The sequence below is a fragment of the Podarcis vaucheri genome (genome assembly GCF_965113315.1).
Source record: "Podarcis vaucheri genome assembly, chromosome: 7".
In the NCBI taxonomy this organism is placed as follows: Eukaryota; Metazoa; Chordata; class Lepidosauria; order Squamata; family Lacertidae; genus Podarcis; species Podarcis vaucheri.
In genome coordinates this window covers 52,507,951-52,535,842 of record NC_138765.1, presented here as the reverse complement: position 1 = coordinate 52,535,842, position 27,892 = coordinate 52,507,951, and the positions used below count along the sequence as shown (strand labels likewise).

Here is a 27,892-nt window from a genome sequence, read left to right as displayed (position 1 = left end):
GATATCAGCTGTGCTTGGATGTAAAAAGGCCCTGTAGAAACTGCCCTTCATACCACCCCTATCTATGCTGAGTGGGGTCAGGAATGGCATCAGCCCTGAGTCATCCTACATGCAGCTTCTGAATTCATATGTTTATGTCCTCTCTCCTCTTTCATATTTCACAGGCAATGCTGCATAACAAGTTTCAGACACAATCCAGTGCACCTTCAGATAGGGATTTTTTTTTTTGCAGGGGGAGGGGTGAAAATACCTTCTGTATTTTTTCTTTGTTGAGGCCTGAAAGGGATTAAAGCCTTAGTCAACTGAAGCTGGCAATTTCCTGGTTCGAAAGAGTGACATCCTCCCAAACAGAACTCTGCCAAGCAAACAGATTATGCTGATTATGGCAAGATGCGTCTCAGCGAGAAAATGTGCTTATTGTTCTTTGTACAGCGCACCTAGCGCCTTCCTGGCCTTCACAGGCAAAAAGAGAAAGGTCCTTGCCCGCAAGGAGTTTATGTATTGAATAACATAATTTGGGGTGGGTGAACTATAGTATCTTTGCCCCACTATAGATGAGTCCCTGTGGCAGACACTTTCTGAACTGGATCCCACTTCAATAGATGCATGGAGTGTTACTCTTGCTTTTCACGTATATTATACAAATCAGGAATGGAGAAACTTTTTGGGGAACTAACTTGCAGACCAACTTTTACAGGTGGGTGGGACAATCAACTTGCCAATCACATGATGTCACTGCTATTACATGATGGACAGGTGGGTTTTCCCTTGTCAAAATCCATTGCAGACCCCTTGATCGTCTCTAAACAAAGGGGTGGGACGGGACTGCACAACAGTTTCTCCAACCCATTTAAAGATCACTGCTGAAGTGGCAACCTAGCGCAGAAACTATCTACAAGACAGACAGTTTTTTGGGGGTTTGTTTTTAAAGAGGCAGATTGGATGGGTAGGGAATAGGGATGATTTGAAATATTTATGGCACTGGGAGGAGATGTTGGGGATACAAAACCACCTATATTGGTTTGGACATGCATATGAAGGAGACGAAACAACAAAGAAGCAACATATTCAGCCATATAAATTTGTTTTATGTTTGGAAATGTATCACCATGGCAATTATACTAGCTCAGCCTGTAACGAAAAGCCTCTTTGTTAGAAAGGAACAGTTTCCATTTCCCCTGCCCACATCCTATTCAGGGGTTTGTTTATTTTGCTACAAAAACTTTTTTAAAAAAAGTATTCTCTTTAAAAAAGCACATGCCTCCTCCCCCCCACTATTCTTCACCTCCCCCAAATATTGCAATTTGGATAAGAGTTCTTACTCCAGCGGAAGATTTAATTTAATGCCCTTTCAGATATTTTTTAGCCACAATATTAGGCAAATATGAATTCACATTGGCATGGAAAAGTACAGAGAGCTTAAAACACAACTTCACCGAGTCAAGATAATTGTGTGTCATGCTTGAATGTTGACACTGACAAAACACAGCCCCTTATGGAAACTTACAATAGTACAAGCACGCTACAAACTGAAATCCCTGTTCCCTCCAGGTTGTTTCTTGCCTACTGAAGTTTAAGATGGGGGGGGGGGGATGACCCTCAGAAAGAGCATTAATCGTCCTAATCACCATATTGAGCAGTCTCTCATAAACATAGCCAGTCTTTTCTTTAAAAAAAAGAAATGTATTATTCTGTCTGCCCTTCACTGTTAATAAGTGCTACTTCTACTTTTGGAGACTTCGGGCCAGACAAATATTACAACATACCCACTGTCTGTATTTGCTACGTTCATTGTTATTATTTAACTCATTTATCCCACCTATTTGCTTCTCTGGCTTTTTGGGGGAACAGATACACCTCCTGCTGCTTTTAGAAAATAATTATTTCTGTTTACTTTCTTTGGAACACCTTCTTCTGTTTGTGCTGTCAGTAAGCAACCTGCCAGATAACACAGAAATCTGCCAGATGGCAAGCAGCCAGGAAAATCAGTACATTCATTGCTTGCTACACGAAGAGGAAAGTTTGTTACTCATGACTTTTTGTTACTGTTTCACACACTCACTATGAAATGGATAATTTTACTAGGTGTGTAGTTTTGAACCACTCTACTGCTACAACTTGTTAATTTCAGTAGTGTGGGCAAAAACCAGTTTCCTGTCTATCCACATGACAAGGGAATCCCAGGAGTGATCATGTGTCCTCAGCTATTTGCGTAGGTAGACAGAACACAACTGCTCTTATCAGTTAATGGTGCAATCCTGCCCTTTCCCTTACTTTTATCCTTAGGCAAACTTTTAAAGCAACATATATTTCAAGCAATAAAACAAACGGGTTCCTCTTTTTTAACCTTACATGCTTTTCTTTCAATGTAATCCCTCCCCTTTGATGTTCTTTCCATCCTAAGGAACTGTTCCAACACGTTTTAAAAGCTCTGAAGCCAGCTCCTAGAGTCCGAGGTCCCTTCAGACCCCCTACTAAAATATTTGAGGGCCCTGGGAATCTCTTCAAAGGGGTCTCTTCCAGTCCTGGAGTGGCCCATTGGCAACTGAACCTGGGAGACATTCTGCATGCAAAAAGTGCTCTACTACTAGAAGCCCACAAGTGCAGCGCAAAGGCAACAGAAATCCCCTGCTGCTGCTGCTGCCTCTAAGTGTGGAATGTGAAACACATAGCAGTCAAGTACAACATTCCTAGAATGAACATGCGAGGGGGTGCTTTGTATGCAGTCATGATAAAATTTCCTGTTTCCTCCTGAGCTGTGACAAACTTCCTCTGTATGTGGCTAGAGGCCTGTGTGCGTGAGAGAGAGGCCTAATCTGGGCAAGAAGGAGCACACATTCTTCTCTTGCTGTCTTCTTCTCCATTTTGTTTTCCTATGTGTTCAAAGAAGTGGCTGCTCAGTCGCAGTCACTTGGGACTAACTCCCTTATGGGATAGTTCATGTAGATCTGTACTTTTGCAACCTAAGTCTGCCTTCAGGGATCTAACTGTGAACTGAAAGATTGTGAGTAAACTACTTTTATGTTGACTTTCATAAGATTGTCGTTTCTATTCTTTTTAAAAGGGACAATAAGGGATCTTACCAGGAATCTTATACAGTGGTACCTCAGGTTAAGTACTTAATTTGTTCCGGAGGTCCGTTCTTAACCTGAAACTCTTCTTAACCTGAGGTACTACTTTAGCTAATGGGGCCTCCTGCTGCCGCCCTGCCGCCGGAGCACAATTTCTGTTCTCATCCTGAAGCAAAGTTCTTAACCTGAGGTACTATTTCTGGGTTAGCAGAGTCTGTAACGTGAAGCGTATGTAACCTGAGGTACCACTGTATTGAGAGGCTCAGACGAGCCTGCAACAAGCAAACCGCTGTGCGTTTAAAGGGGAATGTTACTCTGTTAAGATACAGAACTTGCTAACACAAGTTAGGAAGGATATCATTAAACAATATATCCTCTCCTGCCTCCCTGAACATTCCCACACTAAGACCCTGGTCTCCTTGCTTGTTTAATCCACAGAGTTTTGACCAGGTGTTTCTCCCTCCTCCCTCTCCCTCTGCTCGCAATCAGGTCTATGCCCCTGGAGGAAACAACTCCCTCAAACATCATCGGGCTCTCAAGCATCTCTAGACGACTGAGGGCTGGAGATAAATCTTCTTGCAAGAGCCATCAGGGTGATCATGGAAGAGTTTCTCTTTGATAAGCAGCAATGTGATACATTTCTGCTTAGTTTGTTAAAAGCTTTATTTTTATTTTTTCAGTGCTCATATGTAACCAACCCCCCGCCCCACCCCAAAAATATATAAGAACAAACCTCAGCAAAGAGATGCCACTTGATCAGAATATCTGATAAGCACATAAAAATGCAAGATGGATGAGATGGCATTATAACACTTATCAGTTTGCTCTAGGAACCATTGTAAGTAAAGGACTCTGGTCACTAAGGTGTATATTTACTCCCTGCCTGAGGTATGTTAAAAAATTGTTCCCAGCAGTTTATTTTAGGGATCAATCCAAACCTCACAAAGCAAGGCTGAAATTAAAGTTCTAAAAAATCCTCTAAAAGTCCAGAGGAAAAAAACAGTCTTCTCCCTGGGCAAAAGTGTTAGTTTAGAAGGAATTTAAGAACCTAGAATCAACTAGGTAAACGTAAGTATTAAGGCTTCCTCAACAGAAGCATAGGGTTAGTAACTCAGTATGTGCATTTGAATTCCTGAACAGATCCCTCTACGTGGGAATTTTACATGGGAGTTCAAATGCAAGTTTACAGGTGGGGAGGTGGAGCCTGCCATCTCCCCACCCATGACTGAACACGCACATTGAATTATGGGATGGGGCTAAAGTTTCCGAGGACTCACAACCTGGTGGTCCCTCTCTCTTCAGAGTGATGCTCGTGGGAGTTGGATTCCTTTCTGTTTTGTACAACATCAGAGGGTGGACAGGCAGGTTCCAAATCTATTACACCTTGCGTCTCACACCCTTAGGGTCCTCAGACAGATTGACAGGGGATAGGGTGCTATGCCTGGGTCCAGTCACATTTTCTGCAGGGCAGAGAAAGAAAAGGAGAAGGATGGGTGAGATCAGGGGATGCAGATTCACAAAACATTCTCTCTTCAAACTTCACATGGATTTGGTCAGGAAGCCTCGCAGAGAGCAGAAAATACTCCCTTCAAGTTAGTAGAGGCAAGTCAAGGACAAAGAGAATGTAGTGGCTAGTTATTAAGATAAACAGTGGTACCTTGGTTCTCAAACACCTTGCTACTCAAATGCCTTGGTTCCCAAACGCTGAAAACCCGGATGTAAGTGTTCCAGTTTTCAAACGTTTTTTGGAAGCTGAACGTCTGATGAGGCTGTCAGCTATTGTTTCTGGGCCACCTGCACCAATCAGAAGCTGCACCTTGGTTTTCAAACATTTCGGAAGTCAAACGGACTTCCAAAACGAATTAAGTTTGATGCTTTTGTTTTTGCTATTTATTTTGCGTTTTTGTTTTTAAGGTGAGCACCCTGTTGCAACAGTTTAATAAAGATCAGGCTTACTAGCTGCTTTGCTTCTCAATATTCTCTGGCTGGCCTCTGTTATTTTTCTCCTACCAATAGAAAACCTACATAAGGAACCTACATATATGGGCTCTTGGGTACCCCATAAGGGAAAAGGAGCAGTTTTTTTCTCACAAAATAAGAAAAAAAATTAATTATCATCAACTATACTGACTTATTTATTTTATAGTACAGTACATTGATTATTGCTTTCATTTTATGGATCAATGGTCTCATTAGATAGTAAAATTCATGTTAAATTGCTGTTTTAGGGGTTGTTTTTAAAAGTCTGGAATGGATTAATCCGTTTTGCATTACTTTCTATGGGAAAGCGCACCTTGGTTTTGGAACGCTTTGGTTTTGGAACAGACTTCCGGAATGGATTAAGTCTGAGAACCAAGGTACCACTGTATATATTTAACTCCCACAGCTCCAGTAAAAAAGACATAATCCCAGAGCTGGACAGGACAAGATTTATTGATAGTGCCATCTCCCTGTGCAAATGGAAGATCCAGCAACTCAGGGGTCCTCAGAGCAGACCAGTGCTTCCCTTTCATTTCGCAATCTCCATGGGCTGCTTCATTTCTGTCTGCATTCACTAGTAGGAGTGGCCAGATGGACTATGCTTGGTGGGGTGTGTGCATCACCTGGTCTCCAGAGACCTGCAGTGTGGTTTCCTCTTCCCAGACACTTCCTTAATCACTGCCAGGAAATTACCTTACTTACTCCCTTGTTTTCCTTCCAAGCCTCTTATCAGAAGAAGGGCAGCAACTAACTTAGCCCCGCCACCCATAAAGCCTTTATATCATGAATTAATGATTGTGGGTGTCAGGGTGATTACTATGAGTACCGTTTGTGCCTGCAGAAGTTTCAGAGTTGACACAGCTTCGTTTACAATCAGTGCACATCCTGCAGCTCCCTGCTAAAATCCTGTAACCTTTCTTACTGCGGATTTTCTGGGGTGGGGTCATTTGTTTCAACCACTTAATACTGAACAGGACAAGTTTAACCTAAAAGAAGAAATACCTCTTCCCAAGTGGAAGTGGGGCATTGCAGTGCAGTTGCTGCCTGGGGCTGGAAAACAGGAGAGAGGAGCGGCAAGGTTGTGCAAGCTATATAAATCAAAACATTTACCAGCCATTCTGATCTTCCCAGCTCTTGAGTAATTTTACAGCCCTCAAGGTTCTTCCTCTCTTCCTCCATAGCCTTCAGCTGGGCTTTGGTTTTCTCCTGAACAACAACAACAACAACAACAAATAATGATGTTTTTTGCTTTATCAGGGAGATTTCCCCTTTACTTGATTTGTTTGTCCACCCCCCCCACCCCCAAGTTAAAACAACCCAAGGCCACCTCCACATCTTTATAAGGTGGCAGCAAATCCCACTAATGAAGGTCAGAGCTCAGGGGTGGAGCATATATTTTGCATGCAGGAAGTCCTTGGTTCAGTTACAGGCATCTGCAGGTAGGGCTGGGAATGTTCTCCATCTGAAACCCTGGAGAGCTGCTGCCAGCCAGTTCTGAGCCACATGGACACAGGACACTGCCTTATAAGGAGTCAGGCCATTGGTCCATCTAGCTCAGTATTGTCTACACTGACTGGCAGCAGCTTTCTAGGGATACAGACTAAGTTCTACCTGGAGACTGAACCTCAGACCTTTTGCCTGCAGAGCAGATGCTCTACCACTAAGCTGTGGCCTTTCCCCCAAACAGCCTCAGTATAAAGCAGATTACAATGTTTGCCTTGCTTACCTTGAGCTCTCGGGCAACCTCCTCCAACAGGGCTACCTTATGGCCGCTGTGCGCCTTGGTCCGTTTACACACCATACAAAGCGAGGCTTCATCATCCTTACAAAAGAACTTCAGGGGCTTCCGATGCCTTTTACACACCTCTCTTCTCCTTTCTGTGCATCTCTCCACCCACAGCTTGACAAGATGGACCACTTTTGCCAGTTGCCAGTTTGGCCTGCTGTCCATTGGCTGAAAGAGTCTCCTACACTCGGGGCAAGCAGAGGCTCCCTCAGATTCAGGCCAGGACTGGACAATGCAGGCTTTGCAGAAATTATGCCCGCAGTCCAACATCACAGGATCTTTGAAATATCCCAGGCAGATGGGACAAGTAATTGCATCAATAAGCTCCTCAAGAGGTCCCTCAGTTGCCATCCTTACTTCTCCCTAGAGGGCAATAACAGCAGGTTGGGTTTCATTTCTAATTTAAAATAGTTCAAGAGCAACAAAAATGGTGGTAGTGGGCAAAACAATGAGGTCTTACTCATTATAAAGTCCAAATCCACTTTGTTGCAAAACTTACAGAACAGAAATGCCTTCAAAACTTACAGAGCACAAATTCCTTCCAAACTATCAACATCCAACATATTTTAAGGGACAAGTCTTTTGATGAGGACACTACAAATATTTCATAAGTAGCATATGTTTCAAGTTTACACCATAATTTCAACATAAATTTTTTAAAGTCCACCTAAAAAAAGGTGAAAACAATTCAAGAGTTCGACCAATAAGCCAAACTAAACACAAGTGTTTCATATTATTTTTTTAAACAGGAATTTAGTTGAAGTTACACAGCTACCCAATCCTATATATGTATTCTTTTAAAAATAAGCGCTAGGGTTTACTCTTAGGTAACTGCATACCAGTTGATAGGATAAGCTTATAAACTTAAGATGACAACCCTGTGCACTTATCTGACAGTAAGTCCCATTGAACTCAGCTTAATTTACTTCTAAGTAAAGATACCTAGGATCACAGTATAACAAATACCTTCTGATGAGGAGTGTCTACCCCAGAGAAAGAGCCACCATTCTAAACAGCCATGTACTAAATTTGATCACTTTAAATAACCACACTACTTTCTTAATCCAGTAGTTTACTTACAGTTAAACACCACCAAGAAATACTGGAATCCAGACAAAGATCTCACCCACACATTTAAAGCACATTACTTTCTGTAAAGAATCCTGGGAACTGTAGCTTGTCCCTTATGGAGCTACAATTCCCAGCATCCTTAACATGAAGCCTGCCTGGATTTTATAGTATTCTGAAGGTTAAGAGAAACCTTTGGCCCTCTAGATGTTGCCAAACCACGACTCCCATCATCCCTGACCACTGAGCATGTTTTCTGGGGCTGATGGGAATTGTAGTTCTGTAACATCCAGCGAGCCAAAGCTCCCCCACACCTGGTCATTGGAGCACCTGTAACCAGTTAGCTCACTAATGAGAGAGTCCTTGCTTATTCGAGGACCTTTCCATATTCAGGCTGTACACCCATCTAGGAGTAAGTCCTACGGGATTCAACTTCTGAGTAGGACTGCACTGTGAATCTTCATTTAACTCTTTGAGGAATTGTGTTCTTAATCTCATTTCCAGGGAAGAAAGGGAGGATCAAATTGTCTGTATGCTTCATTCGCAGTATAATTTTTTTCTATAGCCCAGAAATGAAAGACTGGGTGTTTGGACGTTAGCCTATATAACGTTGCCTATAAAACAGTAGAAGGAGCAGTTAGTACAGCGTTTTATAGGCCTATAAAACAGCTGCCTATGAACAGTCAGTCAGTGGCTTGAGCAGGCGCAGAGAAACTCCCTTTCCCTCCTTGGGTGAGAGCTCTCGCGTGCCTTTTAAAATCATAGTATTGTAATCATTTAGAAATTTGCATCTGATACACATCTGACATTAGCAAGTGATAATTTCATGCAAATCCCCCCCCCCACGCCATGCCTAAGTGGCCGCCCTCTCTCTCCCACGTTAACACCTCAGTCCTTATTGGTGTCTACTCAGGAGTAAGCCCTACACAACGGGGCTTCCTCGCTGAAAGCGCTCCAGGCCATCCGATCATCGGACCGGTTAAAAACGTTGCAGCGCCTTGTTATCTCCCTCGCCAAATCTCTTAATAAAATGCGCCTCGAGGGGATGGAGGTGCCCCGCTCTTTCCCTTAGGTTTCTCCAGTGCCACTTGCACCGAAACCTGCTCTTTGCCGGATCGAGCCGGGAAAGTTTCTCTCGCCCGCCAACTCCGGCGCGGAGCGTTTTTGGCGCCTCAGGCGGCGAGCGGGGAAATGACTCTGCAGTCCCTCCCGCTGGCGGCCGCTGCGCTTTGCCGGGCGGAGATGGTGGGCGAGGCCCCGGAAGGGGCTGGCTCGGCTGGGCCGGCCGAGGACTGAGGGAGCCCTTCGCTTCCAAACAACGCCGCCGCCGCCGCCTTCTCCTGCCGCCTCAGCCATGGCTCGTCGTCTCCTGCCGCCGCTGCTCCTCCGCCTCGGCAGGGACCCTCGGCCGGGTCCAGCCGCCCTCCCCGTCCGCCGCGGCGGCGGGGTGAGGCGGTGCAGCTTGGGCGCCTGCGCCTCCTACCGCCTCCGGGACGGCGGTGAGTGACACACCCCGCGGCGACCCCCCCCCCGAAAAGAGGCTCCCCCTCTTCTCTCTGCAGGAACATTCCCTCCCCCCCAAAAAAGTATGGTCTGTACCTGGAGTCCATAAGGCCCTAATATTTCCCCTTCGCCCCCCTCCCCATCTCTTTCCCCAGCTGTCCACACCCTGCTTATTATCCCCCTCCCATGTTCCTTTTCTCATTCTCTAATAGCCCCCCCCCCCACACACACAATAGAGTTTGCTTTTTGCTTAGTTAGGTACAACCCTAATGTACTATTACAATCTCGCCCCTGCCCAAAATACCCCTCTCAATTCATTCTCCACCTGTCCCCACCTTAAATCTTTTTCATTTCTGATCTGCTTTTATGAACCCCAGTGGTTGTGCCCTTTCCCTAGCACCCCAATATTGTATGGTGGATTATTGTGTGGACTTCTTGTTTTGTATTCTGCATACCTTGCTGTTGTGTATATGTACATTATTATAGCATCTGTACCATACCTTTCTCTTAAGGAGTTTCCAAGGCAGCATACATGGTTCTCCTCATTTTATCCTCACAACAGCCCTGGGAGGTAGTGACGGGCTCAAGGTGACCCAGTTGCTACATTACTGAGTTGGGGCTTGAACCCTGGTTTCTCCCAGGCCCTAACCGAACACTCTATTAACAACTACACCATACCAGCTCTCATTAGGTAAAGGAGGAGTTAAAACTTTTTGATAAATTAAATCGCAACACACTTCGCACTGTCCTTCCCAGTTTCTTCCTCACCTGTTTGCACCCACTTCAGAAACCCCCCCAAGTCCCAACCTACTAGTCCATGGTTTTGTAGCAACAGCACAGCAGGGTCTTTAGACAGTGGCCCCCTTTGGTCTCAGCTGGTCTTTGCAGGGAAATGTCACAGAGCCGTATGTCCTGATGCCATCTTGCAAAGGACAGTCTTCAGGGGGAGGGGATGTATAATGTGGGGTGACCCAAATGCACACCTGTAGTTCCTTATTTGTTGTTCACATCTGGGGTCCCCACATACTTTTCAGTATTGCACAAATGCAACAGTTGATTGGAAAAATGGATCATGGATTTATCTCATAGGGGACAGTCCCCTAGTCATGGAGTTGTACGATATGATATGAGGATAGTGGAACTGGTTTGGCTGAACTAGGTGCTGGCACCTCAGGATATAGAATGGATTGCAAGAGATGGGCTGGGGTGTAGTGCTGAATGTTAGCATTGCACACGGCGCTGCTGAAATTTGAGAGCCCAAAAGTCTGCCACTTGTTGGAAGTCTCCCTCAACCATGCTCCATACTCAGTTGTCAGACTTTTCTCCCCAGAGCAGCTTTCCTTTCCTTTCCTTTGCACTGACATCCAGGCTTTCTTGGGAATTGTGCTGATATTTAGCAGTGGCAGGAAAGACCACAGATTAGGGAATGATGTGACAGCGTATCTTTTGAAAGCAATTGCATTAAAATCAGTGCAGAAACCTAAAAGAATTATTGGAGAATGCAAAGGTGTTGACTACAGTGTGAGGGAGCATCAGGTTCAGGGTGGTGTTAAAGTGCAAATCTAGTTTTGGCTTCTCTGTGTGAATCTGAATTGCAACTGTTTATTACTTTCATTGACAGTGGCGTAGCCTGGGTTGTCAGCACCCGGGGCAAGGCAAGTAATTTGCGCCCCCTAACCCCTAACCTGCCACCGCTGCCAGCTTCTTCTTGCTGCTGCCTGGTCTGGTCTGGTGTGGTTCTCTCCTGCGCTCAGCGCTGCGCTGGGTGGCCGCTGCACTGTCCCTCCCCCAGATAGTCCCTCGCTCTCTCTCTGCACCGCGTGCCTGGCACCCACCCCCTCCACAGTGGGCGGCGACCCAGCGGCTCAGATCGGATTCGCACAGCCAGCACTGAAGTGAGAGAGAGTGAGTGAGCCAGGTAGGGGCAGAGAGCTGCGAGTGCAAGCGCGCCCCCCCCCAGATGTTGCGCCCGGTGCGGCCGGCACCCACTGCACCCCCCACGCTACGCCACTGTTCATTGATAACTTTTGGAAGCAGGCTGGCTTGGAATATGGTTGCCAGCTGGAACGCTGTCACCAGGGTCAAGAGAAGTACTTCAGGCGAGCTGAAGAGCTTCCCATCGCTTGGTGGGATGTTTTGAATTTTCATGCGTTGCTGTAAACTGCTTTTGAAACTCCCCTTCGTTTCAGAACTGGGCAAGTGTTGTTTTGCAGCCAAAGGCCCCCTGGACATGCAGAACAACTTGGAGAATTGATTGCCTACTCTTCCAAGCAACTTCCATTGATCGATCAGCCTAAAACATATCTGTAAGTTCCATACAGCTTATGAGAAACTTCCTGTGTCCTCCTCTTCTTCCAGTACATCCACTGTGGCAGAGCCCGATTACAATCCCGGGGGGCAGCCGGCAGTCTCCGATCAATATCCAGTGGAGAGACAGCGTCTATGACCCCCATCTTAAACCCCTTGAAATACGCTACGATCCAGCCACATGCCTCCATATGTGGAACAACGGATACTCATTCCTGGTTGAGTTTGAGGATACCACAGACAAATCAAGTAAGACTTAAGGGGATGACTGGGATCATAGGATAATAGCTCCGTGGTAGAGCACTTGCTTTGTATGCCTGATGGCTTCTCCAGCTCGGGCCGGTAATGCCCCCTGCTTGAAACCCTGAAGACCCATTGCTGCCATTCAGTGTAGACAGTACTGAGCTAGATGCACCAATGATCTGACTTGGTGTAGAGCAGACTCCTAAGACCCACTGGTCCTGCTGTTAAGTTCTGGCCTAGTAGGCACCTTTCGCCACCCCTCCAGTTGGCAAAAGCTAAGTACGTTGGCAGACATTTCTGCAAGTTATTTCCCATTTCCCTAAATATCTGGGCAAATATGTGTCATGTGAATCCTTGCATTTTTGCTCGTATCCATGCCCTTGTGAAAGTTGATCCACATCTTTAAAATACGAGTGACAATTGCCCTGCTAATTTGCTAGGGTAAAAGCCAGGTTTTTGGTCTGGAGATCTATATTCAAATCTCCCCTTTTTCCAGGAGGCCGATTACGTGGGTTTGGTTACGTGGCTCTCCTGACCCCAGAGCCCTACCAAATAAAGGCCCCTGTTCAGATGAGAATTGTATCGCGTTTTATACCTGAAAAGGGCCGTATAAATGTTCATGAGTGAAGTGTGTGGGTGGAAATTCTTAACTAATCTCTAAGATAATTAATACAGTATCTAGTTTTGTCTCCCCATCCCTGGTTTTTGAGAAACTATGCATATTTACAGTACATTCAATGTAGGAACTAATCCTTAACAAAGGCTGTTTCCTGTTATGTATGTATTACATTTTAACCACACACATTCCTCCTCCATGGAGCTCAGGGCAGCATAGCTGGAAACTTCCTCATTTTTGTTTTTTGTTTTAATTCTCAGCAACCCTCTGAGGTAGGTTGGGGTGCAGCACAATAGCTCAGAGAACTTTACTGCCAAGCAAGTTTTTCCATCAGGGTCTTAGTCAAGCAATCTTAGTCCAGTAGTCCAGCAATTATTCTTTTTTGCTATGATTTCCATTAATTTTGTCTCTTGGCTAAAATTCACTCCAGCTGTAATCCATACAAGACTTGGGGAGCAGCTGACGTTCTTTATTTGGATGCATTTTTTTCATTCTTTTGGATGCTTTTTCATTCAACTTTTACCCATTCATTTTTGTAGAGGAAGCCCTTGAGGAGGTTTCATGTGTGCATGTTCCCAAATGAATAGTATAACACTGGCATTAAACATTAATGAAATAAAAGGTTGTTTATCACTTTGGCTGCATTTCACAGATAAGCTTTTGAATAATGTACTTGGAAAATATCTAGAAGGCAAGATAGGTGCTTGGTTCTAGCAAAGCACCTTGTTCTCTGGTTCCCCTTGGAATTGTATTGAAACCTCAGTAAATTGAAGGAAACTGAATATAGCTGCCTTCTCTGGCATTGGAAGAGCTCTTTTTATTCTTCATGAAAAGAAAAGTCAGGTTTTGTTAGCTCACTGGAACCAAGTGCTCTGTGCTTAATGCTGTAATGATTGTTTTAATTTTAAACAGATAAGACAGAGCCTCAAAAGTTGTACCTTGATAATCTGTTTAGCCAATAACTAACATTGTGGTGGCTGTTAGTGGTGTGTGGTTAGAACACTTAGCAGCACTCATTAAGTAAGTTGTACGTTACACAGTACTTGGATTAAGTCCAGTTACCTGAGTAGCCATTATGCAAAGAGTATGTTTAAATTAGAGAAGGGTCATAGCCCTGTGGTGGGATACATGTTATCCATGCAAAAGGTCCTGGGTTCAAGTCCTGATATAGGGAAATTCCTCATACCAATTAAAGCTGCTGCCCTCTGGTGTTGACAGTACCGAGCTAGATGGACTAGTGATTCTATAAGGCATCATCCTAGTGTGGCCTCACCTGGATCCAATTTATGAGCCATAGGCTGCCCATCACAGCACTCTTTAAGAAGCATAATCGTTCTCTGGTAGTAACTTTCCTGGGCTGAAGCTTAGAGCTTGTGTTTGGGTTGTATCAAGTATCTTAAGAAAGCTATTTTAGATACTGCAGTTGCTTTTTATGGCTTTTCTTTTTGCTTGTCTTGCAGTCCCAGAGGAGGAGAGGTTAAAATTGTAGTGTGTACTAATAGTAACATGGCCATTTACCTACAGTGATGGAATTCACAGATCCATATTTGTGAGAGGATGAGCTGTGGATGTAGCTCAGTGTTAGAGGGCATGCTTTGGATGCAGATGGTCACAGACCCAGTTCCCTGTAATCTCCACCTTAAGAAAGCATCCTGGAGGGTGGGGCTTGAGAAACGTCCACCAAAATCCTCAGAGAGCTGCTAGCAGTCAGAGTAGACATTATTGGGCCAGGTGGGCTCATTCAGCATAAGACAGGTTTTTATGTTCATGCTGGTGTATAAATATATGTAGATAACTATGACCTGCAGGCAATTAAGGGTACACTCCCCACAATGGTCTATTGAGGTTTGTTTTTAATTTATTTTTATTTTTTTAACTTTTTGTGATTTTATTGTTTGGTTTGATGTTTGTATACTGTTGTAAACTGTTGTGATACATTTTTACAATCCAGCAGTATAAGTGAAAACATTAAAATTGTGTTGGGGGTCTCCTTAAGCAGGCTTCTAATATATTAAACATGGACAAAAGATACTAGGCAAGGTTGATAGATTTACTAGCAGAAAACAGCACCTTTGCTTTGCATTTCCAAGATCTCTCTTCTATCTTAGCATCCTGATATGACTCACATTTCCCATTATCCTGCACACTGTCCCTTGGTTTCTGCTAAGAGAAATTGCACAGCGGTCTCTCTCCCCAACCCCCTCCCCTCCAAATTTGATGATTATCATAGCTGTGGCTTACTTCAGACACCACCCTCCTTTCCTGTTCCTCTGCATTCTCTATCTTGGCCTTCTTGCTCAAGTTTCCTAGCCTTCCTCGAGAGGAACTTTTGCTCTCTAAATTTCAGCTGCTAACATCCGGTGTTCTCTGCCGGTTTCCATTGAAACTCTTTAGGTTTGCTTTGAAGTCATTCTGATCCACGTCACTCTTTTCAATCTAATCATTATATGCCTATAACTTCTCCCTCTTTTTAAATATCTAAGCAGAGACAGCTGCTAGTGGTGATGCTTATATGCTACCTCTGCTGTCAGAGAGGCATTTTACCTCAATACGAGTTGCTGGCAATTGCAGGTGGGCAGAATGCCATTGCATTCAGGTTCTGCTTTTGGGTTTCCCATTAGGGTATTTAGTTGGCCACTGTGAGAGCAGGATGCTAAGGTTAGATGGACCATCCTTGAGGCTCATTTTACAAGACAATAAAATAAAACACATTTGTGCTGTTGGCATAAAAATGTCTTAACTTGCATGATAAGCATCCAGCCAAGTGTCATTTACATTACTCAAGCCCCAAAATGAATAAATGTACCTTCCCTGTGCTGCAGTCCCCCTGCTGCAAACCCTGCTCATTCCAATGGGAGCAGGATTAGGAAGGGACTTAAATTATAGGCTTGTTCTTGCTTTACTATAATGCTTTTCTTCTTTGTGGTTCTTTCTGACTCCTAAACACGTAACTTACTCTTATTTCCCACCTGCTCCTGATGCTCTCTTCTTCCTTTGTTTTCTTTCTCCTTGCTTCTGCTGTCTGACAGTAATAGGCAGCTGCACAGATAGAGAAGAGGAAAAAGAGTGGATTAGAGTCAAAAAGTAAGAAGGAAGACAATGGCAGTAAACTGAATAAAGGAGCGTGCTTTTAAGAGAGGTGGCACCTGAGATGGGATCTAAATCAGATTTGTTCCAAGGATGAGGCTAGCTGCACTACTGGGAGTAGAATGAAATCAAATGGCGAGAGAGAGAAGGAAATGAGAAACAAAGGCGTTGGACAAGGCAGGTAAGTGCTGGTGGTTGTGTGCACAGTGTTGCCCTCTGGTGGGTGCTTTGTGGTGTTGGTGTCCGCTGTTTTTGGTGACAGGCAGAACTTCCAAAGTGGAGTTAGAGGCACCTCCCAGTGCATTGTGGGATTGCCTGCAGTTACTATTTGGCAGTGCAGTCCAAGCCCAAGATCCACCAGGAAGAGAGAACTTGGATTCGTCAGATCCTGAGCTTTCTCGGCTGAGCCGGGGCTGCGCCCAGTGTAAGTCCCCCACCCCAGCTGGGCCAGAGTTATGCCGGCATAAACTAGGCTCAGCTGGTGGAACTTAAAATGACATAATATATGTCAGTGCAAATCTCCCAAAAGCAGTGTTCCAGGGGTGTGTTGGCACATGAAGGGACGAGGAGAGACTTACACCTGTTCCAAACTTATTCCTTCACTTTGGTCTGTGACTGGAAACCCAGTGGAACTTAGCTGACAAGCAGTCAAATTCCTCCTGCATGGAGGAGTCACTTACACTGGCTTTCTGTAATTAGGATTGTTCTGTCAGAATATACAGGGACTTTCCCACCTGCACCTAGAGATACAGGCTATGGTGCAAAAGAGACCACATTATATTGCATTTCCTCCCATTCTCCTTAATTTAAAACTTTAGGAACTGCTTATTTAGCATGTGGTAGAAAAACAAGCATGTGGTAGCGACGTCGCTTTTTGACCCTTCAGCACTTCCTATCAAGTGGATAAGGCATGAGAGGGCAGCAAGCATCTCAGGAATTTTGCTCAGTGTCTGCATATGCACTTTTTTTGCAAAATCACGCTTGTTTTGTAATCACGCATGTATAGAAATTGCCGAGTAACATAGAAGTAATGTTTTTGTTGTACTAGCACATGACTTAAGAATGCGAGTACTTATTTTTACCACAAGGGGGCAGTCATATTCAGCCTCATTTTCTGCTACATTCATCCACAATTCTCTGCAGATGCTCACAAACCCTTTTCTCTATACATCCTGGAGGAAAGTGGTTTTAGTTGTGCAGGGTGCACTGTCTTATGTTTGGGCTCACATAGGTAGATTACCCCTTTTTAAAGTCAGCCAAAGGAATGGCGTCTAGCAAGTAACAGACTAAACACAGCATAACAACATACCGTTTTCAATCTCTTATAAAGGATTTGGCGTCATTAAGCAACAGATAACTTTATTAGGTTGTCCTCGTATGTGAGCCCAATGGAAGTTTCAGCTGCCATCCTAGTGATGAAAAATCTAAATGGGGACTCTGTTTCTGTAAGGAATTATCCACATATGGCAATTCTAACTTAGGCTTTTAAAATTGATTTTCTTGTAAAATTTAAAAATACATTTGCATAGGCTTACAGATTTGGTTGCATATCAACGTATAACTTACAACAATACAATAAAATAAAACAGTCCAAAATAATATCATTTTGAACTTGTAGACAGAGTTATGGGAGAGCATGAATGCCAGAGTAATTACAATGACATTACGATGTGCAATAACATAGGATGTTTAGATTGGGGAAGACAGGCAAGTAATTGTAACAATTCAAAATTATATTTCAATATCCATTCTTTTCATCAATGGTTACATCTATTAAACTGAAATAATAGGGAGTGAAGTAGGAGGGATAATGCATGCACACCAGACCACATTGGATACTGTAGGTGCTGTCACACACGGTAGTTCTCTTCCTCTGGAGCTTTTTAGGTCATGTGCTAGGTGTGCCAAAGATTCTGCATCTTTGATGATGTGTATCCAGCAGATGTGTTTGACATTTGCTTCCATCGGAAAGAAGGAAAATAGTCCAGAAGAACAGTCCTTGCAACGGTGCTAAATTACTAAAGTGTTACTGCAGAAAACCTTTTCCAGAATTTTACTTTTCCTAAGCAAAAGCAAGTCGTGAGAATTCTTGCATTGCATTAATGGCAATCTCTTGCTGCTACGGTGTGGATAAGAAATGTAATTAATCTGTGATCTCAAGTGTGCTTTACTATATGTATATAAGGTGTCGGTCATAACCACCGAGTCTAACTTCCCGGTAAACATGCCAGGCTTGTGTTCAGATGGCTCAGCTAGAACTCCAGGAATAGCTCTGTCTTTCGTGGTCACCAATATTTTTCAGGCTTCCAGAAGCATCCCTGTAAGATCATGGGATCAATGCAGAGACTATGTTTGGATACTGTGGATGTAAGCATCCTATAATATCTCAGTGAGCCAGCCCAGAGACTCCTATTTACAGCAGCAGAGAAGTCACACTGTGCATCTTCACTGTGATTTTGCTAGCCCTGCTGTGGTTTGTTCCCCTTCTGAAGTGTGAACAGTTAGAAGGACGTTGCTGTAAGATTCTTGCCAATCCCGCAACACCCCTCCTCTCTCCAGCACAATGCACTTTGTGCACCAAGCCAAATCTGCCCCACTTCTGCTTTTGGCCTCTGTGTTGTTGCCATTTGATGCCATCCACATACTTTCAGGAGAACCAGGCAGACTCTGCTGCTACTTCCTACTTGCCAGGTGTCTCTAGATTAAGAGGGAGAGGGATGAGAGAGATACAACAGTGCAATCTTACCCATGTGTATTCAGAAATGAATCTCATTTATTTCATGGGAGCTTACTTTCAGGTAATTGTATAGGCTTGGGGCATAAGTGTTGGCCTCCTAACATTATTTTTCCTCTTATCCAAGTTATTACAGGAGGCCCCTTAGAAAACAACTACCGGCTGAAGCAATTCCACTTTCACTGGGGGGCCATAAATGAATGGGGCTCGGAGCACACGATTGACTGTAAGGTCTTCCCAGCAGAGGTAAGAGGATACTTTCGCGAGATTCTGGAATGTTGTGCACCAGTGAGTCTTACTCAGAAGTGTTCACAAAAGCATTTTGGGCCTGTGACATTTCCTCTGTGTTCTGTCAACACGTGGAAAGATTTGGCCGGTAGCCATGCGGCCATTTCTCTTTTTTGTGTGGGGGTGGGGTTGCTCTTGGGCAGCCAAGAGTAGAAGGCTCAGAACTCTACTGCAAGGTCTTTGAGAACCATACCCGATTCATTGCAGTTTCTGAAGAAAAAGATTGTTCCATCTCATTTCTTTCACAGTTCTAAAATATGGATTGAATTTAATTTCAGCTGCATTTGGTACACTGGAATTCTTGCAAATATGAAAGTTTTGAAGAAGCTTTGATGGAAGAAAATGGTTTGGCTGTGATTGGAGTTTTCTTGAAGGTATGATGGTGGGAAGCCTGTAATCTTCCAGTGGTTCATTCTGAACTGTCACTTATAAGTGTGGAGACACTTCCTTACACAAAGAGCACCTTCAAGGCTGCACATTTACCTGGGAATACGTCCAACTGAACTCTTCCTTTCAGTGGTAAGAGCTGCTCAGCCATGGAATGGGCAGTGTCGGAAGGTGGTGGACTCTCCTTCTTTTGAGATTTTTAAACAGATGACCACCTGTCAAGGATTCTTTAGCTGTGATTCCTACATTGTGGGCAGTTGGCCTACTTGACCCTTGGGGTCCCTTCCAACTCTACATTTCTATGATTCTGTGATTCAATAGCACTTACATCTGAGTGGACATCTATAGGAGTGCACTGCAAGTAACCTTTTAACTTTTTGTTTATATCACAGTAATATAAGCATACATCTTGTTGGTTAACTAGTTCAGTTACAAAACCAGAAACCAAGGATCGTACTGAGCAGGAAGAAGGAATAAATGGAGAAAAAAATGAATTATAGGGAGGGGGGAAGAGAGAAAGGGGGAAAAGAGTGAGGACTTTTCAGCACCCAAACTGCATGTGTGTCCTCCCTGCAGCAGTTCAATTATTGTATTGATTGAGAACTTCCAGCATTCCCTTGCATAGTGTGATGCAGTTGGTGGGAACAAATAAATACCAGAAAATATTTCAACTGTGTCCAGCAAAGGCTAATGGCATAGTGCAACCTTTGCTAATCTGTTGCCCTGTGGAACTTTTGGACTACAACTCCCATCAGTCCCAGCCAACTGGGGCTGATGGGAGTTGTAGTAAAAAACATTTTCAGGGCAGCAGGTTAGAGAAGGCTGACCTCGTGTCATAGGAGTTTGCACTAAACCACTTGATCTCTAGATTTCAGTGAATAAAAACATACTCTTTCTCCCATTCCCTTCGCAGCTTGGAGCCAATCACAGTGGGCTTCAGAAGTTAGTAGATGCCTTGCCATCAATTAAACACAAGGTAAAGAGAATTTTAACCTTAGTTGCTATTCAGTATCCATCTCACACAATGCACAGGAGCAATCAGTAGGTTTGCCCTGAAGTCAGCCTGAAGACGGTGATCATTCCTGGATGATGCTTTCGCCTGTTGTGTTTATGCTGGTGGCCTTATGGTGCCTGTGTTATGTCACAGGTGGCCTAGAGCACTGGAACCTCACAAGGCCTTGCTCCCACTTTGAGCCAGGCATTTGTTCAGAGAGTTGAGCAGCCTGATTCCAAACAGAGGAGCCAGGATGTGTGTGCCATTCTCCCAGCGGCTTCTGGAAGGGCTGTAGCTCAGTGGAAGAGCGTCTGCCTTTCATGCAGATGGTTCCAGGTTTGATCTCTGGCAGCATCTTCAAGTCAGGCTGGGAGAGAACCCAGCCTGTAACCCTGGAGAGCTGCTGCCAGTCCATGTAGACAATATTAAGATGAGCCAGTGGTCTGACTTCTTGTAGGATAGCTTTCCATGTTCCCTGTGTACATACATAGAAAGATAAGATCGTCCCTGGCTACAGGCTCTGTCAGAAGCAGTACAAAAGGAGCTGAGGCCTACTATATGTGATGGGGATGCTGTGCTGGAGGACTGTATTGAATTGTGGCTCCTCTCTCCACGCTTGGTGCCTGAGGACCCAGGAAGACCAGTAATGCAAGCTGAGGATCCCATCACAAATAATCCAGACTGAATGAATTTATTATTTCGGTCACAGACCAGTTCCAGCTCACATACAAAATCAGGGAAGTCATGAAACACAATAGGGATACATTTAAATTAGCAGTTCGGTATGACAGGGACAGTACAGATATAGCAGCAGTTAAAATATATAAATTAGATCTTACTCACTAAAATATAACCTGAAGTGTCATTTAAAACCTTAATCATGATGATATCACAGCTTGTTCCCTAAGTTTTAAGGCAATTGCACAGAATAACCCAGACTAATCACTGATGCTTGCATTTGCTAGGATGATCTTGTTGAGTTTGATGAATTTGACCCATCCTGCTTGTTGCCATCATGCCCTGATTATTGGACGTACGCAGGATCTCTGACCACCCCACCGCTTTCAGAGTCTGTCACCTGGATCATCAAGAAGAAGGCGATAGAGGTTGATGATGATCAGGTAGAGCAAATGGAAACTCGCCATCTGTAGCTGGTGTATTGCTGGGGATGGATGTGGGAAAGCAGAAGGGAGAATGAGATTCTCAGCTGGGAAAAAGCTTTCTAGGAGGAACTTGATGTCTTCTAAAATGTTGTGAATGCAACTCTACTTTATTTTCACCTCTGCAAGTGCAGTATAGAAAGCACATACTGCTGAATAATACCTGCAGACGTATCCAACACTGTTAGGCTGAGTTTATATGTGGAAAGGCAAATCTTTAAAACTCTGTATTGTGGAGGTTTGTGTGTGTGTGTGTGTTGCAAGCTAAACTAGTAGTCACGAACATGTAACTTGCAACCATGTGGGTAAAAAAAATGTAATTTTTGTTTGGTATCTCAAAGCTTCCCACCCAATGCTAATTGCAGCTTCCGGGGAGATAGTGTTCTGGGGGTTTTGGGTGACTTTGGGATCATGGTGGGGTGGGGGGAGGTTAAGCCCTCTCAGTGAAAATTGTCCAGTTCCTGTGTTACCGGTAATTGTTTTGTAAACTGACATGATTGCAAATGGCATGTTGAGCATTACATTCAATTTGGCTCCAAGTATGAGCATTTTAAACAATGTCTGGTGCTGAGAGAGACAGACAGATGATGAGAAACAAAATGAAATGCTTCCTGTTCCTAACAGTGGAAGTACAATAATATCACTATTGGAACAAGCAAAATCATACGGATTCTCATTTGGAAGCAATTCCTGCTTATCTCAGTGGGATTTACTTTCCTGGTTGGGTCCTGAGGATTTCAGCTATTTCCCTCTTTTTAAGCTCTGTTCCTTCCTTCTCTAAAATAACACTTGCTTTTGTGGCATGCATTGGGCCTTTGCAGTTTCTATGGGTCAAATTATGTTTGAATTCTTTTCCTAGCAATGGGCTTCTCACTTTTCTCCTTAGATTCCTTTTCCAGGATTCACTAACTCGGTACAGTCATAATGCTTAACCATGGTTTGCTTTCCTTTAGCCAAAGCTGAGCATTGCATCTGAGTCATGAGTAAGAATTGATCACAAACCTGATTGCGAAATTGTGGCTTGTGATTAATGTTTTCTTTCATTTAAAGACTTACATTCCTTTTTTGACTCAGAAGAAGAGATCTGTAGTGGCCATTAGAATTCGGGTTAAGGGAGAGAGAAAAAGGCCAGTACAAAGCTAACTTAAAAATGTATAACATAATCAGAACAACAACAACAAAGTAATAACTGTTGTTGAGCAAACCATGGTTAAGGCAGCTTCCCTGTTAACAGCAGCCTGGTCTTGCATGGCCTCTGGGTGCAGAGCTTAGCTAGTTAAGATAAACTGTGGTTGCTTTTGTTGCACATTTGGGATCTTCGGAGCCAAGGCAACAAACCATAGTTGTGACTGCACTGGGCCTCTAACTTCTGGGTGTTTGAATCCTGGAAACTGGGGCAGCTTAAGAATGTAGGCTTGATTAAGAGATGGCATGCCGCCATCCTGCAAATGTCTAGGATTTGATAATGTTCTCAAAGGCTGACAAGCTGCAAATGATAAGAGATGGATTTTGTCTCCAGGTGGCCAAGGGCGGCCCAGTCTCTTCTTAAGCAGCTCTGGAAGAGAGCCGAACCATTAACTTGGGTATTAGAGGGGTGTGTGGGTGTGAGAGAGAGAGAGAGAGAGAGACCAATTTTGTTTCTTCCCTAACTTTTTCTGGGCTTTGCCCTTTCTCATTTCCAGCTTGAGGTGTTTCGGATGTTGCTTTTCACCCCTGCGGGAGAAGAAGAGCAAAGGATGGTGGACAATTTCCGTCCACTTCAGCCAATAATGGATCGTACCGTCCGTTCCTCTTTCCTAATCCAGCACCGACGGAACATTGAAACAAGATCAGATGAACAGATACATCATGCCCAGCAGGAAACGCCCCAGGCGGGGCACGTGCGCCTTTAAGGAGAGGGGGGCGGAATATATACAATGTTTATTAGCACTTTATATGTTTAGAATATATCTTGATGCAAGGTCACTTACTTTAAAGGGTATTGGGTTTGTTTTGGGGTCCTTTCCTCTTGTAATGAGCTGCTTTTTCTGTAGCACAATAACCTGCTTTAACTTAAACCCCTCCCACAAATAGTCATTCAGAGTATACATCAAGTAGAATTCCAAGCTTTGTCATCAAGACTTCTCTATTGCAATATATATATATTTGCAGATTCTCAGTTTCATAAGCTGTATGGTGGCAAAAGATGTCCTCAAGAGGACACATTCAAGGAAAGACATAACTAAAGCATAGCTCTAGGAAATGGAGAGTTTGCACAAGTAGATGACTTTTTTATGCGTGGACTTGTGCTTATATTGGTACACACGGTCCTATTCTGTCTACCTCTGAGCATTTAACTTTATAACAGTTAAATAATTTTTCACTGTATCTTTTGTGCCTACCAGAGGTGTTTGTTTTAGTTCTCTTAGATCCAGGGAATGAGCCATTTCCACAAACCAGTGGATTTAAATGGATTCTGGATGAAATCCTAAGTGTGCTTCCTTGGAAATGAGCTCAATTAAGATCAGCAGGACCAACTTCTAAGGAAATGGGCATAGGACTGGGCTTTGGTGTATGTACACATCAGTATATATTTACTGACATGGTTGGGACTCCCACTTGTAGACTTCGGCATGAGCACACCTATAAATATATATTTCCCCCCTACTCTGTAGGCTGATCTCAAGTCTCAATTGTATTTTTAAACAAAAGCCTGCAAAGCATTTGCAGCAGAAACAAGCCTCATCCGGGATCCATCTTCTGCTAAAGCTATCTTGAGATTTATCATGTGCCAGAATTAATCAATTGCTTTTAGCATTGCAGCCCTTTTCAGACCCCCCCCCCCAAATATCACATAATAGTACTGAGGAGTGTTCTGTTACAGTTTCAAAACATGTACATGTCAAAAGTAGAAATAAATTGTTCTAGCAGTTTTGAAAAACAAGCTTCATTAGTCATGTTACTTAAATTATAGGGTGAACTGAAATCCACTTTCTGCAAGCATCAGTTTTTGTTTACATGTATGCCCTCATTTTGCTCCATACAAAAGTGGGATTAATTTTACGTTTCCCACTTGCCCACAGGGAGTGTCTTCAGCACACGGCTTGTTTTCTGCAAGGGTGTCCTCTCCATTTCAACCATAGGCTGGTGGGTCTTGTGTGCCAAATATAACTTGAGTATAGCAAAAATTAGAATATGGCATCAGCCGTATGGATATATTTGGACCAATCTATTCTCAGAAACTAAATAGGGCAGGTGTAGAAAAGCTTTGGCCCTCCAGATATTGCTGAACTACAAATCCCATCATCCCTGGCCCATTGCTCAAGCTTGCTGGGGCTGATGGGAGTTGTACTTCAGCAACATCTAGAGAGTCCCCACACTTGGCCTAAGGATAGGAGCTCAGTTTGGCATGCACAATGGTTTTAATCCTTGCAGAAGGTGGCAACTTTAGGTTATGGCCAATGATAGTTCTACTCAGAGAAGACCCATTCAAATGAATGGACATGACTAACTTGGGCCCATTAATTTCAGTGGGTCTGCCTAGTTGCATCAACCCTTTAATTCCACTTAGGCTGGTGAGAACAGGAGCCAGGTAGTTTACACAACTTTTAGGAAACGGAATTGGCTTCTGTACTTCAGGGTTGTCTTTTTGATAAATGGTTTATCTTCCTGACTGTTCTTATGCCTGTGTATTTATAAAATCTGCTATCATATATACCCCTTGTTCTGAATATGCTAAATGAATTGCTTTCAAATTAGTAATAGTATGATGCGGTGATTCTGATTTAGTTAATGTGTCTCCATGTGGCTTGGATACCAGGCAGAAACAATTTATATAGGCTGTTAACACCTGTTTTCTAAAACGAAAAACCTCTGACACTTAAGTTGGTGAATTGGTTAAACACAATGCGTATTTACAAGCCTCTCCTCCTGTTGCCAGAAGTTATTCCAGTTTTATCCTCCTTTTAGGGAGGAAAAATGAACTGTTTCATTGTATGGAGTGCGCCTGTGACTAGATAAAAAATCTACTGAATTGCATTGTACTTGGAACGGAAGAACAATAACACACTGTGTTGAGAGCAGTACTTGCTGAAGAATAACGTAATGGTTCATTATGCTCCTGGACTGCATGAAACATGCACTCCAAAAGCAATCTGGGTGCTTTGAATGCCATTGTATTTGCCTGTTCGCTTGAGCAGTAACCATAAAGAATACCAAGCAAACTGCTTACTAGGCATTTTTTTTTTTAAATCTGTAAATCACTGGGGCCTCCCGGGGGAGATCTGGATGGAGGCTGGATGGTTTGCCTGGCCGCCTCCCTCCATCTTCCCAGTGGAGTGGCTAGGCTGCGTGCAGAAGCAGCGCATGAACGTGCTGGCACAATACAGTGTTGCGGGACCCCGGAGCCAAGCAGGGCTTTTCATGAATGCTAGGCCAGAGGTTTCTGAAATGGCTCAGAAGCATTTGAACCTCTCAAGATAAGAGAAGCAGAGAGCACTGATTTGCAAGCTATTCTGGGGGCATGTACAAGCCCATAGATACGTCTGCAAAAAAAAAAGTTCTTTGGCATCTCAGAATGGAAGAACTGGTTGCATATAAAATATGTGATAGGGTAAAGCTGATAAATGTCTATACCATTTGCTTTTAATGGGGGAACCACGTTATATGCATTGCAAGGAATAAAACTCACTTTGTAACTAGGCCTCAGCAATATTAATAATTTGACCCCGTTCTTCCACTCCCTCCTATTTTGACCCCTATTTTTTTACAGATATTCTTATGCAGAAACATTATCTGCCTCTTCTCTCCTTGCGTTTTCAGTGTTGAGTGCAACTGTACAAAAATGCCCCTCTCCAATCTTCCGCCTGACTCCTGGCTGCTATAAATCAATGTCTGGAAAGAAACTTCTACACCATCCAGTATCATAATGCCTGTGAAGCAGCAAAAGGGCCTCTGGGTGCAGCATCTTGCCTCTGGGTGTGTGGGACCCTCCATCAAATCCTTGCCCTGTGATAAAGCTGATGCTGTCCCAAGAACAGAACATGTCTAAACTGAAGCAAGTTCTGGGGCTAGTGGAGATTCTTTGTTCTATACCAGGCATGTCCAACAGGTCGGTTGCAATCTACCAGTCGATCGCAGGACATTAATGGTCGATCGTGTACAATTAAAGAAGTAGGGGGGAAAGTAACTGTGCCTCCCCCCAAACAATGCTCAACAACAGCTTTGCCTCCACCCAAAAGGCTCAACAACTTTGCCTGACAATGACAATGGGTAGATCACTGCCAGTATTTTTATACTGTTAGTAGATCGCAGTCACTTGGGAGTTGGACGTGCCTGTTCTATACAAATCGTCTGCTGCAGGATTGTGTCATAAAGATGATATCTAAATCAATTAGCTATTGAATGCTAGGACCAGCTCCAGATATTGGCTAGAACGTAAAACCGTGTGTGTGTGTGTGTGTGTGTGTGTGTGTGTAGCAATAGCTTACATTTTGGAGCAAAGCAATTATCCTGATAGTTGAAAGTCACCTGTGCATTATCTCTGGCCTTGGGGCCACTTTTGCTTCAGGTATAATTATCCCATGTGAGCAAGGAGTCCCTTTGATGTGACAAACGCCGCTTGTCTGAGTATTAGCACATGGAGTACTGATTCTATAATTGAATCTTCTTCAAAGGGTCCGTGGCTGAATGCAAGGACTGGAGTGGTAATAGGGCAAGCACTCAGAGCTGTTACTCCTATGTTTTGCGTGGTAACTTCAAAGCTCCAAGTGCAAAATAATCCCCTCTCCTTTTGCAGAAGAGACAACGGGTTTCATATATTTGAAATGGCTGGAAATGGACATAATCTAATTTTACCGTGTGAATGGGTGGAAAGAGCACTGGACCCGAATTCAAATGGTTGCTGGCCACAGGCTCCTCAGAGGGTGTATACCGCACATTTCTACTCCTTCAAGCAGGATATGTTTCTCCATCCATAAAATGGGGGTTGCCATTGCCTTCGCAACAGAAGGAATGAAAATGGGAAGCCTTTGTGCCTACCCTGAACCATTGGGGATATGGCAGGCCATTCACCTAAATAGATGAAGTTCATTTGAGCTGCTTCTGAAAAACTGAAAGGAGTAGGTTGAATGAAACCAAAAGCCAGGCAAACAGCTTGATCTTAGAATTGAATGGAACGTAGATGGTTGCTTGCAAATCTTCACTGGACCCAGGCAAGAACTGAATTGGGAAAGAGAAAAATGTTACTGGCCCCAACATAAATTTCAGGGCCCACCCTATTCTGGTGATTGTAATCTGTTTTAACTGTTTTTCATCTTAAATTGTGGGTAACCTGCCCTGGGACCTGCTGGGGAAGGATTGGTAATAAATGATCATCTTAATTTGATACTGGCTTCTAAGGCCATGTTGCCATTTTGGATCAGACCATTCCCACCAGCCGCCTCCTAGAGACATCGTAAAAAAAATAAAAATCATTGTATGTATGAATTTATTGACTAGAGAGATCTAGAAACATCACACAAGTACATTCAAATATGTGTAAAAAACAAAGGCAGTAATAATGAATAGTGCAGAAAGGCTTGATGTATCCAGAATAAGCTGTTAGCTCTGCCCTTCAGGAGGGTCTGGCACAACCCCTGCTGCAGTCTGCTGTTTGCTGTGATGTCAATCAAAAAAGAAAATGTGTGCTT

The 27,892-nt window shown here is 43.7% G+C and overlaps 2 protein-coding genes across 4 annotated transcripts in view; one reads left to right on the top strand and one right to left on the bottom strand.

The window, feature by feature from the left end:
* Positions 1–25,426, top strand: part of CA5A (carbonic anhydrase 5A) — a 29,888-nt gene extending 4,462 nt beyond the window's left edge. The window contains exons 1-7 of one of the 2 annotated variants that reach the window (XM_082229217.1): positions 9,133–9,404; positions 11,767–11,964; positions 18,523–18,641; positions 18,962–19,057; positions 19,984–20,046; positions 21,030–21,185; positions 22,907–25,426. In XM_082229217.1, coding sequence (XP_082085343.1) covers positions 9,260–9,404; positions 11,767–11,964; positions 18,523–18,641; positions 18,962–19,057; positions 19,984–20,046; positions 21,030–21,185; positions 22,907–23,116 — 987 coding nt within the window. In that variant the 5' untranslated portion in view covers positions 9,133–9,259 and the 3' untranslated portion in view covers positions 23,117–25,426. Of the gene's footprint in view, positions 1–9,132; positions 9,405–11,766; positions 11,965–18,522; positions 18,642–18,961; positions 19,058–19,983; positions 20,047–21,029; positions 21,186–22,906 lie in introns of those variants that run through there. The other variant, XM_082229218.1, reaches the window with a different exon arrangement.
* LOC309535811 (E3 ubiquitin-protein ligase TRIM17-like) lies at positions 341–8,727 on the bottom strand. Of its 2 annotated transcripts, none has more exons than XR_014221405.1 (4): positions 6,778–8,727; positions 6,162–6,257; positions 4,352–4,531; positions 341–355 (listed from the first exon to the last, which is right to left on the bottom strand). XR_014221405.1 is itself a non-coding variant. In XM_082229229.1 (4 exons), exons 2-4 carry the CDS (start codon positions 7,186–7,188, stop codon positions 4,523–4,525), a joined length of 516 nt encoding a protein of 171 aa, XP_082085355.1. In that variant the 5' UTR covers positions 7,189–7,200; positions 7,918–8,519; the 3' UTR covers positions 3,721–4,522. The 2 variants fall into 2 exon arrangements, 1 of the variants encoding a protein (XP_082085355.1); XM_082229229.1 differs by lacking the exon at positions 341–355 and having other exon boundaries at positions 3,721–4,531; positions 6,778–7,200; positions 7,918–8,519.
* Positions 25,427–27,892: the final 2,466 nt, after the last annotated feature.